The 12,493-nt window shown below is 41.1% G+C and overlaps 1 protein-coding gene across 1 annotated transcript in view; it reads right to left on the bottom strand.

Moving 5' to 3' along the window:
- Positions 1-234: 234 nt before the first annotated feature.
- LOC135090133 (tubulin monoglycylase TTLL3-like) overlaps positions 235-12,493 on the bottom strand; it is a 25,087-nt gene continuing 12,828 nt past the window's right edge. Inside the window, exons 5-11 of the mRNA XM_063986518.1 lie at positions 10,587-10,800; positions 7,740-7,830; positions 6,975-7,142; positions 6,173-6,328; positions 5,616-5,713; positions 5,330-5,442; positions 235-3,736 (exon numbers count right to left, since the gene is read on the bottom strand). Coding sequence (XP_063842588.1) covers positions 3,347-3,736; positions 5,330-5,442; positions 5,616-5,713; positions 6,173-6,328; positions 6,975-7,142; positions 7,740-7,830; positions 10,587-10,800 — 1,230 coding nt within the window. The 3' untranslated portion in view covers positions 235-3,346. The remainder of the gene's footprint in view (positions 3,737-5,329; positions 5,443-5,615; positions 5,714-6,172; positions 6,329-6,974; positions 7,143-7,739; positions 7,831-10,586; positions 10,801-12,493) is intronic.

Consider the following 12,493-nt stretch of genomic DNA (forward strand, 5'->3'; position numbering starts at 1 on the left):
ACTGGCAGGTCAGCCTCGCTGATGAAGTGTAGCAAAACTTTGATATTCAAGAGTCAAGACAATTTCTGAACAGAAGAGCTTTGGTTAGCGATGCGTAATATCAAGATACATTTTAACATTATGGCTCTCTCCTTACTCTACAACCCATGGAAACAGAAGGAATGAGACTACGAAGGGGGTGGCAAACGGAGAGGGAGGAGGAAGCTACCTTGTAAGGATGATAATAAATAAAGCTTTCAGCCAATCACTTTGGCGTAAAATTTATTAATTGATGATTCTCGAAACAAAAGTTTTCGTGGTACACTTTATAAAAAACTCACCAGATGGTTGGCATAGTAAACTATTTGATCACTGTTCTGGCCTCGCTGACATCAAACACTCGAACCTATATTTAAAATCACGACAAGGATACGGTTTGTGATCATCACACAACACAACAGCGACACACGCAAACCTAAAGCCTCTTCCAGAGCACGCACATACACACACACACACACACACACACACACGATCTATCTGGTAAGCCTAGATATGTACATGACACTCATTCGCTGTAGCCTAGCCATCATCACATACTTGTTCCATTTAAAACTGTAACCCCTTTACCAGAACCTGTATGCTGTGCACGAACTGTCCAAACTCCATCATGTGTGCCTCATAATGTTATGATTTCTGAGTATGAATAATTGTTAGGGAAAATACGAAAAGTGTTACCAATATCATAAACCTGCTTGCTGTCTTTGATGAAGGTTATTCACACAGATGGAGATAAAAAAAGGATATTCTCACAGAAGGAGGCAGAAAGGAAGGAAAGATATGGTTACACGTAGACCCAGTAGGATATTTTTCTACACATGGAGGAGGCTAGCTAAATGAACAAAAAAAAAAAAAAAAAAAAAAAAAAAATGAAAAAAAAAAATGCCAGGTTGCCGCTTCCCAACCCCAAAATAATAATAAAAACAAGATTTTTTTTCCCCCGGAACAGAGGCTAATTTAGTTGAGAGATATAATAAAAAATAATAATGGCAAGGTTCATGTGTAGTAGTAGTAGTAGTAGTAGTAGTAGTAGTAGTAGTAGTAACAACCAAATTCCTGACTAAGAAATATAGCAAACCAGTACCTCACTTTAACAACGGTATGACACGTAACAATGTGGCACCAGAGAAAGTATACACTACACATTAGAGAACAACACATTTCTGGTGGTATACGGTGAGGCAGCTGAGATCAACAACCCTGGGGCTCAACAAATGTTATAAATTAATGTCATAATTCCTACAGTACTCTAAGTGATGACTCTACAGGAAAATAGTTCCTCTCAACAACGTACTTCGACATCACAGTAAGCGGCAGCAGCAGCAGTATCAGCAACAGCAGCAGCAATGACTGGTTTGCTAGCGTGTAACAGTTACTCTAGTAAAAAGTCACTATATTGATTCAAGCAACACTGCTGAACGTTTTCTTTGGCCATTTCTCATTATTTTGCCTTACTTTTAATCAATATATAGTCGCATGATAATAAGAGAAAAAAAAAAAGGGAAATCAAAGTGTTATCTTACATTTTCCTTTTAGTTTTGGATAAATCATGGCTGAACTAATCAGTTTGATAATATAATAAAAAGAAAAGATGAATTAATGTTACTTTACACTTTTCTCTCAGTTTTGGATAAATGATGGCATAATTCGTATACAGTTGTCATATATTACAATGAAAGAAACGAGAAAATTAGTGTTATTCTACATTCTTTTCTTTCGGTTTGGATAAATAATGACATAATTATTCTACAGTTGTCAGATAATATAAGAAAATTTGATGAGAAAAAGAAAAGACACCATAAGACACATTTTCCACAGTTGTCAGATTATACAAGAAAAGGAGAAAAACACCAAGTATTTTTCTTGGTTTTAGATAATGACAATAAAAAAAAAAATACTAGATTTCAAATTCCCATTACTGATTAGTCAACAATAAAATATTTGCTAAGCTAGTAATTGTTACCACCAATTAAAGATCCGTTGGTTTTTCTATTTCTAAATTTAACCTTTATTCTACCTGTCTGCTATTCTCCTCATCTGCGTACCTGCCTGTCTCACTCATCATCAGAATCATACGACTACACGTTCTCACAGTTTTAGCTAAGTCAATTCACTAAGGTTAAGATTCATATCATAATAACACTGCGTGACACTGTATTACACCTCCGCTACTCACGCCACCCATACACTTTGAAAGACCGGCATAATGTTTGGAGATTGAGTATAAAACTATCGTGTATTTATGACCTTAACCCTCTGACTGCTACGACTTCTCAGGCGTATTAAAAAATAGTGGATGTTTAGGATAGAATTTCAAAATATTCTTAGTAACACTAGAAGTTGTCCAAATGGCTTAGCTCGACTGAATATTATTTAGTGTTACTTTAATTGATAAGTGTCTGAATGTCATTACCCAGCAGCCAAAGGATTAATGATCGAAGGCCAGGGTTATAAATGAGTGTGTTCCATAAGTATTTTTTAGTAATTTTTGTGTCATTGTCTTCTCGCGCCTTATAAATCAAGACGTACATAATTTCACAAACGTGCAGCTCAGTTCCAGGCATGCTGTGTAAAAAAATATAGGTTAGTTAGCAGATCTTTGCCAGCACCTGCACTTGGGCCGCTTTTCACTGTATGTTATCTCGTATGGAGAGCATCTTTATTATCCAGTGTGATCAAGTTAGACTCGTTATGTTTTCAGATCATAGACAAACAGATAAAAACCATATCACATTATTAACTCCCATATGCTCGTGATACAGTCCTGGTCAGTAGTCGAGTAACGTACACCACTCACTTCCACTGTGTTGAACATTATTCTTTGATATGCTGTGAGTCTATCTAGTTGACAGGTTTTGGAAGGAGACTGTATGCAGACCAGAGGACTTAAGATTAAGTAAAAAATAAATAAATAAATAAAACAAGTACAGTGGAAGCGAAAACAGATGCTACTCAATTTCTGACCACGACTGCACGTCCCTATGAAAAGTTCTGTGTTACCCAAAGTGTGTTTCCCAATGTATAAAATTACTTGTGTTGCCGAAGTTACAATACGTCCTCCTCTCCGGTTACAGTTTCACAAATACAACCACGGAAAAGCTTGTCTTACATCATAATTACATTGGCACTCTTAGTTCTTGTATTCGTATATATCTGTAACTTCAATAATTATTATACTCGTACTTTCTCCTCATCATTACCTAACACATCTGGCTGTGGGTCATGAAACTAACGAAGAAATTACCTCATCGGCATGGTTATCCTTGTTTTGGGAGCTGGAGACCCACTCGTGTACCTCCAACTGGTGTCTCTAGTTTTGTTTCTTGTCACACTCAGCGAGAGGAACATCAGGGAGCAGAGGTTTGGGGTGCTTCCCATCACAGGCAGGACTCAGTAGGGCTCTGGCATGCCTGCACTCCTCATCCTCAGCCTCTGATTCTGCGTTGGAGAATATCGGCAGCGAGGTGGTATTTCCAACGCCATACTTCCGGCAGTCCAGGATGGAGCAGTGCCTGGAGATGGTGCCTGAAGGTTCCCTCGCTGCAGGCTCGCGTTGGGCGTGCAGTGTGTTGTTGGGTCCCTCCTCCAGCGACAGTGTGATGAGGGAAAGAGGCTTCACCTGACGCTCTATCGGGCGTACTTTCTTGCTCTTCCGTTTTTCGGGTCGTAGTGGCCCCTTCTTGATCTGCCGTCCCACTACCTGTTAGAGGAAGACTAGTAGTACCTATCCCGAACAAATACAGTCATGGTTAAAAGTGTGTCAATGATTAAGGAAGCCTGAAACATTAATAAATCAATAAGTATGAGGTAACCACATACAAAAATAATCGATCTCTTCCATTTGGTTTGGCGTTTTCCTTCAATCATATGTCGAAGTGATGCTTGGTAGGGAAGGAAAGAGGGAGGCTCCTATGGCATGACCCTCCAGTTTAACAGTTTGTTGGAGAAAATTTAGTTACAGAGAGGAGGCTGAAGTACAAATAGTTTGAGGGCGAGAAGAGTACAGCATGGTAACAAGAAAATATAGTTGTGGTGACCGCACACCACAGTATATATTGTATTGTCAAGGAAGAAGAAAGAGGAAAGAGAAAAAAATGAGGAAAGAAGACAAAATAAGAAAAAAGAAAGAAGAGAAGATAGAATAAATAAGAATAAAGAAATATAGAGAAGCTGAATGAAGTAGGCAGAATAACAAGCGGTCATACTACCTAGGAAAGGGAAGGTAATTAGCACTTGATAGCGAAGGAGCTGAGAAAGCACAAACATGGACACAGGACCCACGCAGTCCACAACGGGAGGGCCATAAAACCCGAGAAGGCAGCTTGGGTAAAAGAGGAATTAACGGTAATGATAGTAGGGACAAGGTAGAGAAAATATTTGAAAAGGAAAGTAGGTCAGTGAGGTGCCAGGAAGCGTGAGGTACCAGGAAGAACAACTCAACCTATAAAAAATACCCATGCCCACTTATGCTTCGTCTCCAAACTGCTGCTACCCTCTGACTGGCGTCTGTATCAAGCATCACGCCTGTGGGAGGATCACATGAACAAATGAGCAATGTAAATAATAGATATGTAAAATGTTATGAAAATAAAAATAAATTTCCGAGGAAAATAGGCAGTCCCAAACGATTGTATGTTGCAGCGTGTAACAGTGGAATAATTCAGTAGCGGAGAGTAGCAGACAAAGAAGCAGAGAGGGCCTGACCAGAGAGGGGTCGAGATGGACGGAATAACTTAAAAGTAAATGGAGCTTGAAAGCATAATGCAGTCTGTAAATCAATGATCTTATTATTATTTAAAGGTGTTTGGCATGATAGGTTTGTATGGTTTACGAAGATACTCAGTTATGGAATGTTTATAGTAATTGATGTGATGCTGATGTCCTGTGTTTTTTCTTACAGAAAATTAATTGTGCCGATTGAATATTGTTGTTTATGCATTTCATACTGTCTGTGTTTTGCATGACTGCGTTGATCAAAGAAAACTTTGGAGATATAAAGTGACATATAATAACTTTGAATGATTTAAAGATGAATGCGAGTGAAAAATTATGACTTGTAAGAAATGTAAATAATTAGTATTCATTAAAACCTGAAAATATTTTTGAGTTTTCCAGTAGCCTTTATATACCAATTCCTTGCAACATTTCGGATCACGACATACATGTAGTAATGGAATATATCTGCTAGATTACTCCTCTTGGTGGTGGTAGTAGTAGTAGTAGTAGTAGTAGTAGTAGTAGTAACAATAGTACATAGTAACAATACAGATCCATGCTTCTCTTCTTGGCTCACCTGCAGATTAACGCCCAGGTAAGGAGGGTTGGGGATGGACCGCTCGCTGTCCCGGTACGCCAGCTCGAACAGGCCCGTGTCGGCGGTCCTGTTGTTCCTGTAGTCCACCACCACTGCGAACCAAACCATTACACAGATAAATACACCATTACTGACTAACAAGCGCATCTGTCTCGAATTAATCTTCATTACTATTACTAGCCTATATGTTCTCACTGCAAGAGAGAGAGAGAGAGAGAGAGAGAGAGAGAGAGAGAGAGAGAGAGAGAGTGTGTGTGTGTGTCACCTTTGATTACGTCCTGCAGGCACTGGGCACACATGCGTCGTGTCACGCTGGTTGTGGCGGCCATGCAAGGCGACGAGTTGATCTCAATAAGCCACGGCCTGTCCAGAGAGAGAAAACAACGCACGCAGTTATAACATTAGACCATTACGAGATTGAATCATATAGTAACAAGGGGCTAAAGTATACAATGACCAGGGATGAATTTGATAGTTTCTTACTTGATGAATGAGAGGAATTATTGATTTTGTATCCATTCCGCCACTAACAGCCTTTATTTTCAATCTGCGTGGACTTGTAAACCTTTATTCGTGAGTGATGTTGGGCAAAGGTACAGAAAATAATGGGCAAGGGAAAAGGCCGGTAAATTGCTGCTGCTTAACTTGATCTGTCACTTTCTGGGTATTGAATAACTGTAATTAATGATTCAGCGAGGATCCTATCACTGACAGTATATTTTCTTTATCCTGCGTGGAGTTGTGAACCTTTTTATGTGAGACCGGACAGGGGTACAAAAAATTAGGGGCGAGGGAAAGGTCAGCATATCACTGCTTCCTGACCTGAGATCCTCCGTCAACATGAAGTCAGCGCCGAACAGTTCAAATCCGTGCTTGAAGGAGTCCATCTCTACCTGGGCAGCTAGCATGGCGGCCACCAGGGCGTCGCGCATCCCAGGATAGATCACCTCCTCCCACTTCCCCTCCTTCTTAACTCCCCTGCCGGATGCAAGTGGGTACAAATGGATTAAAGTGGATATCAGGTTATCATTTGGATATCAAACAGCAATAGATTTTTATATTCTATGTAAGATGTTTGATTTAGCAGCGCTACTCTATACTATCTGTGGTATTGGCGAGGAACGAACTACAGAGTCACTAAAGAGAAAAGAGTAATCTTACGCTAGTTCTGTTCATAATTAAATGCTTGTTGGTGTGATAATGTGTTGTGTGTATTGCGTAGATGGAGGCATAGTTATAATCCTTATTCTTTTGTTCATAATTCTTCTATTCCTCGTCTTAAACTTTGTCCTTGATCTCCCTTTTACAATGTTTCTTTTCTTCCTTCCCCCCTCGTCCTTCTCATTACAATACTCATCCTCTTCCTCGTATTTCTTACAACCCTTTTCCCTCCTCTTCGTCTTTTTCTTTGTCATCCTTATCCTTCTCCTCGTCTTTGTCTTTGCCCTCCTCATCCTTCTAGACACAATCCTCCTCCTCCAAGTCTTTGTTTTTTGTCCTTCTCATTGTCTTCCTTCTCCTCCTCCAAGTCTTTGTTTTTGTCCTTCTCTTTGTCCTCTTTCTCCTCCTCCTCCAAATCTTTGTTTTTGTCCTCGTTGTCCTCCTCCTCCTGTCCTGTACTCACTTGAGGTAGTCCTTGAACTGGTGCACGTCCCACATGTTCTCCTCGGGTAGTTCTCCACTCCTCTCCCCGTTGAGGTACTTGCACTGGATGGCGTTGTTGCTGAGATGAACAGCCTCGTTGTTATTGGTGAGGTCGAACTGTTGTGAGCAGAACCTTAGGTAACATTCCCTGCAGAGGAGAACACGCGACATGGGAAAGTTTGCTAGCAGCTCCATATCCACATTTAACCCTTTTCTGGTAAACAGTTTCTCTCATAACCACCTACAAGTATTTTTTAGAACCCTATTTTTTGCACTACAGTTGAGTAACCTAGAAAAGACTGAATAAATCTTATATGATTTTATTTTTCCTCAGTGTGTCCTGGCAAACCATTTTCTTTGTTAAATTGTGTCTCCCATAATGACCTAGTTGTTATTTTCAGACATTTATTTCTGCATTAGAGTCTCCTAAATTGTTGAATAACCTAGAAAAAAAAACTGAATTAATATCCTATTCTCTCTGTGTGTCTTTACAAACAAATTTTTTTACAGTGCTCTCAACGTTAACAAAGGATGACTGCATGTACCAAGAAAATACTTGAAATATTCACGATAACTTTCAACTAAAAGGTTAAGGGAGAAGAAAGGCATTCCAAATTGAAACACTACATCAGCAAATTACATACGAGAGAGAGAGAGAGAGAGAGAGAGAGAGAGAGAGAGAGAGAGAGAGAGAGAGAGAGAGAGAGAGAGAGAGAGAGAGAGAGAGAGACATGTTGTGGCTCACCTGTACACCCACACGTGCAGGGGATTCCAGTCAGTCACCAGGAACCACTGTCTGATGTCGAACTTGGTGTTGTGGATGAGCAGTGGGCGCTCTGTGGGCAGAAGACAAACACACAACTCCTCAGAATTTGAAAGCGGTAAGTGGGGACTGCGCCTTACTTACCAAATCTTCCAAACGCGGGAACCTTTTTCTCTTAGACTTCTGTTTTCTTCATCAAACACCCTACCTATCAGATAACAAACGGTTTGTTGCTATTTGTTTTCCCTTGCATTCTTTTGTAACTTGATGGTGTTTAAATTAAGATAAAATAAAGCAACATCATATTACGCAGCATGACATGGAGCGAACGAGTAGTTACTGTCCTTGAGGAGTAGAAGAGGGCGTGTAATATGTAAAAGGTTATTTGTATGTCGGAGAATTTAAGCTCTAAAGTCTCTGCGGAAGGTTAATGGCTTGTGATTATGAGTCCAGCACGTTATCATGATTCTAAAGACTATGGAAGCCTCTGCATAAGAAGCCCCTGGCAACCGCGCGCGCACGCACACACACACACACACACACACACACACACACACACACACACACACACACACACACACACCAATGAATAAATGTAGAACGATCAAAGAGCTCACATCTCCGCCACTGGAATGAGCGAAATGTGGCAAACACCATCCGTATACTTAACGAAACATGATAAATTACCTCCGTAGAGTTTTACAGTGGAAAACTTCTTAAGGGGGACCTACAAAATCAGAGAACGCGTGTATATCTGGATGGACTCAGCTAACAAAACCCAATAATTTGATAATAATAATGTCTATTTTTCCTAAACACTGAAATGTTTAATATATTTTACTGACTGACGTACATGAATCGTTTCCGTGTTTAAGATTTTGGGTGCGGCAAATTAGTAGAATTTTTTTTACCTTGTTTTGGCTAGTCTCCCTCACCCATGAGACGCAAACATAGGTAAACACGGCGTTATAGGAGGTATCAAACAAATAATCATATAAATGAATAATCAAATAAATAAGTAATTCTCTCTCTCTCTCTCTCTCTCTCTCTCTCTCTCTCTCTCTCTCTCTCTCTCTCGCATGTAATTACACAAGTACATACGGTGATTAACCCTAACTTTCCCAGCCGTTCCTGCCTTCTACGTCACAAGGGACACAAAGGGTAAGACCGGACACAAACAAACAAGCGGCGCCGTAAGCACACTCACCGTCACCACGCGCCGGGGTGAGTGCGTGTGCACGAGAACACTGCGGATGTATAAACAAGGAGGCAGAATGACTTGAACAAAATGGAGGGTTCTGGCATATGTTTTTGGACTTAACTCTAATGCTGCTACAAGTTATGTTTTTTTCTCTGCTTAGTGGTATATAGGCAAGCTTGTATGCGTAAGTTTTGAGTATTCTTTTTCTTTTCTTTCTTTTGTTATGAGTAAAGAGGTCCGTCCAAGAGCATAATAAAAAGTGTAAAAAGTAGGAGAGAGAGAGAGAGAGAGAGAGAGAGAGAGAGAGAGAGAGAGAGAGAGAGAGAGAGAGAGAGAGAGACTCAATATGGCGCTCCCAAAAAGATAACTACACAATAAAAAAAAAAAAAAGTCAATTTGATTCTGGAGCTGACTCCATACTCTTCTGTGAGATATAAAATACAGAATCATCACTCATAATATAAGGAGTGATCGAGTAGTTAGACATACATCTTTTACTGCTTACAGTTGTATTTCTATCACCAGTAAATCATCTGTAGTTTTTCAGTTAGTTGTTATAAGCAATTAACATTTTAACTTCTATGGTATCTCAAGCTTTGAAAGTTTGTCTAGTACAAATTACTTAATATCAATTCGCAATTAGCGTTTTAACTTCTTTAGTATCTCAAGCTTTGAAATTTTGTCTTACGCAAGTTTAGAATACAATTTCATAAGACACCACTGATACTAGAACAAGTAACCGAGTAATTCAAACCTTTCGGAGCAAGTGGTTTTATTCTTGCTCATGAAGATTGTCTCGGGTTACTTACTTAGATGAACGTGTCGTGGTATTATTGGCAATCAAAGGACTACGTAAAGGGCTAAAGGACTGGTTACCCTATATCTGCATCCCATTCATGTTCCATTAGTCCCCGTCCTTTACTACATCTTAAACCTGCTACAAATTTAACAAGAACACGAGGGAAGATGCAAGAAACCAGCAGACCAACATGTGGCACTCCCTTTATAAAACATACACGTCCTACCCCCATGTGTCATCTACATCCATAAATTTAATCTTATAAAAGCACCCGAATGTCTCAACACTAACAATGTAAGTCTATTCCAGTCATCTATCGTATCTGTGAACCTTTTTTTTTTTTTTCTTCCCTGGTAAGGACCCTTTTGATTCAACACTAATAATGCTATCAGTAAGTCTATTCCAGTCATCTACTGTATCTGTGAACTAGTTTTATCCTGCCATGGTAAGGACCGTAAACACTCCGCACTAACAAGTATATTCAAATCATCTGCTGTGCTTGTGAACCAGTTTTGTTCCTGTCTCGGTGAGAATCTAATGACTTAACACTAACAATGTAAGTCTATTCCAGTCACCTATTCGTGAAGCAATTTATTTCCACCCTGGTGAGGACCTAATGATTCAGCACTAACATTGTGATCACCGAGTATATTCCAGTCACCTGATGCATTTGAGAACCAGTTTATTTCTACTTTGAGGAGCCTAATAACTAAGTAATGTAAGTCTACTCCAATCAGTTGCATTTATGAAACTGTTTACTTCTACCCTGAGGAGATGAAGCTCATGTCACAGTGTTACGTCTAGGCCACAACGAGAAGCGCCAGCTTACCCATGTACTTCTGGACGACGTACTTGGTCTCGTAGATGAGCGGGGACTGCACCAGCGCCAAAATCTCCTCCAAGTTGTTCATCATGAAGATACCGCGACCCCTAGACTGCGCCCCGGGCTTCACAATCCACAGGTTCCTCACGCCGTCCATTGCCAGCTGCGGCCAGAAGGGCACCACCCGCTCCAGGGCAGACTCGCAGTCCCTCACCAAGGCCTGCGGAAGATGATGGGTGGTGGGTGAGTGATGGTGGCGGCCGAGCGTCATTTCAACCACGCAAATGAGTGTTGATCCTTTGAATGGCCGGCTGGTTGGATTCTCTCTCTCTCTCTCTCTCTCTCTCTCTCTCTCTCTCTCTCTCTCTCTCTCTCTCTCGCGAGTCCAGATGTTATAATTTAATTTTATTGTTTTATTTTTTTATTTTCTTTGTTTTTGCTCTGTTATGTGTTTGCATTATTGTTCTTTTTGTTTTACTGTCATTTTATTAATTCGTGTTACATTACATTCTCTCTCTCTCTCTCTCTCTCTCTCTCTCTCTCTCTCTCTCTCTCTCTCTCTCTCTCTCTCTCTCTCTCTCTCTCAACTACCACTCCCTCTCTCTCGTATCATAGTGGCCGTATAAACCAACCATAAACTTCGATCATTCACGACAGCTAAGGGCGAGCGGGTGGCTGGATGGTCCGGCCGGGCGAGGGATGGAGGGTTAGCGTACAAACCTCAGTCATTCCTCCTCCTCCACTGCCAATGCGCCGCTACTGGGTCACGAACGCAAGGCCGTGGGAGGTAGTGGGATAATGGAATGATCTGGGAGGGGGCTGGGGGGTAGTGTGGGGTCATGGAGAGCTAAACTTAGAATATATCTTCCCGGATAATTGTTGCAGGGCTGAGCTGGGTTATTATTCCGGGGTCACGTGTGAGTTGGGGAGACAGGGAGGCAGGAAGGTGGGTGACCGGCACGGGGATGGCACGGGATGACACAAGACCTCATATCCGGATCCCCAGGGCACTCCCAGAGATCTAATTCCCTTCAGTGACACTAGGGTACAACATATAAGTGAGCAGAGTAATTATTTTCACATCATCGATTCGTATTAGAGACGTGTGGTGTGGTGTGTGTGGTGTGGTGTGGTGTGGTGGACGGAGGGAGTGAGTGTTCTGGGTGGAAGGGATGGTGAATGGAGGGAGGTGTGGTGGTAATGAGGATGGGATGGTAGATGGAGAGAGGTGTGGTGGGGTGAGGAAGGGATGGTGGATGAAGGGAGGGGAGTGTGTTTAATGAAAGGAGAGGTTGGTGGGTGGAAGGGAGGAATGTATAGTAAGGGATGGAGGAAGGAAAAAGTGCTAGATGAAGGGAGAATAGTTTGTTAGGTGGAGGGAAAGAGAGAATAGTGTTGAATAGAGGAAGGAATTGTATGAAAAGGTTATACTTCTATGACATAAATAATGCATTCAGAAATAATGCATTTAAAGGAAGAAAGTATGATGGTAGGTAGGTGGAAGAAGAAAAGTATGTTGGATGGAAGAACAGTTTGCTGGGTGGAGGGAAAGAAAGAAATGTTGAATGGAGGAAGAAAACTGAGAGAGAGAGAGAGAGAGAGAGAGAGAGAGAGAGAGAGAGAGAGAGAGAGAGAGAGAGAGAGAGAGAGAGAGAGAGTCAAGTGGACCTAAGCTGATGGAGGCGTGTGGTAAACAGGCAAGGAGGGATTAAGGAGGAGAAAGAACAATTATTACACTTGCTTGGAGTTACAAAGAACGTAACACAAATCAAATAATCTTACTTATCACCTGCTTAGAGGAATTAGAGAGGCGACTGCTTGAATTACAGAGGAGACTGCTTGATCTTAACAGTCGCGGCAGCAACGGGGTCATATAGCGTCGTTTTCTCCACTACTCCCTCTCCTTTTCCCCA

Source organism: Scylla paramamosain, chromosome 3, assembly GCF_035594125.1.
Source record: "Scylla paramamosain isolate STU-SP2022 chromosome 3, ASM3559412v1, whole genome shotgun sequence".
Taxonomy (NCBI): domain Eukaryota; kingdom Metazoa; phylum Arthropoda; class Malacostraca; order Decapoda; family Portunidae; genus Scylla; species Scylla paramamosain.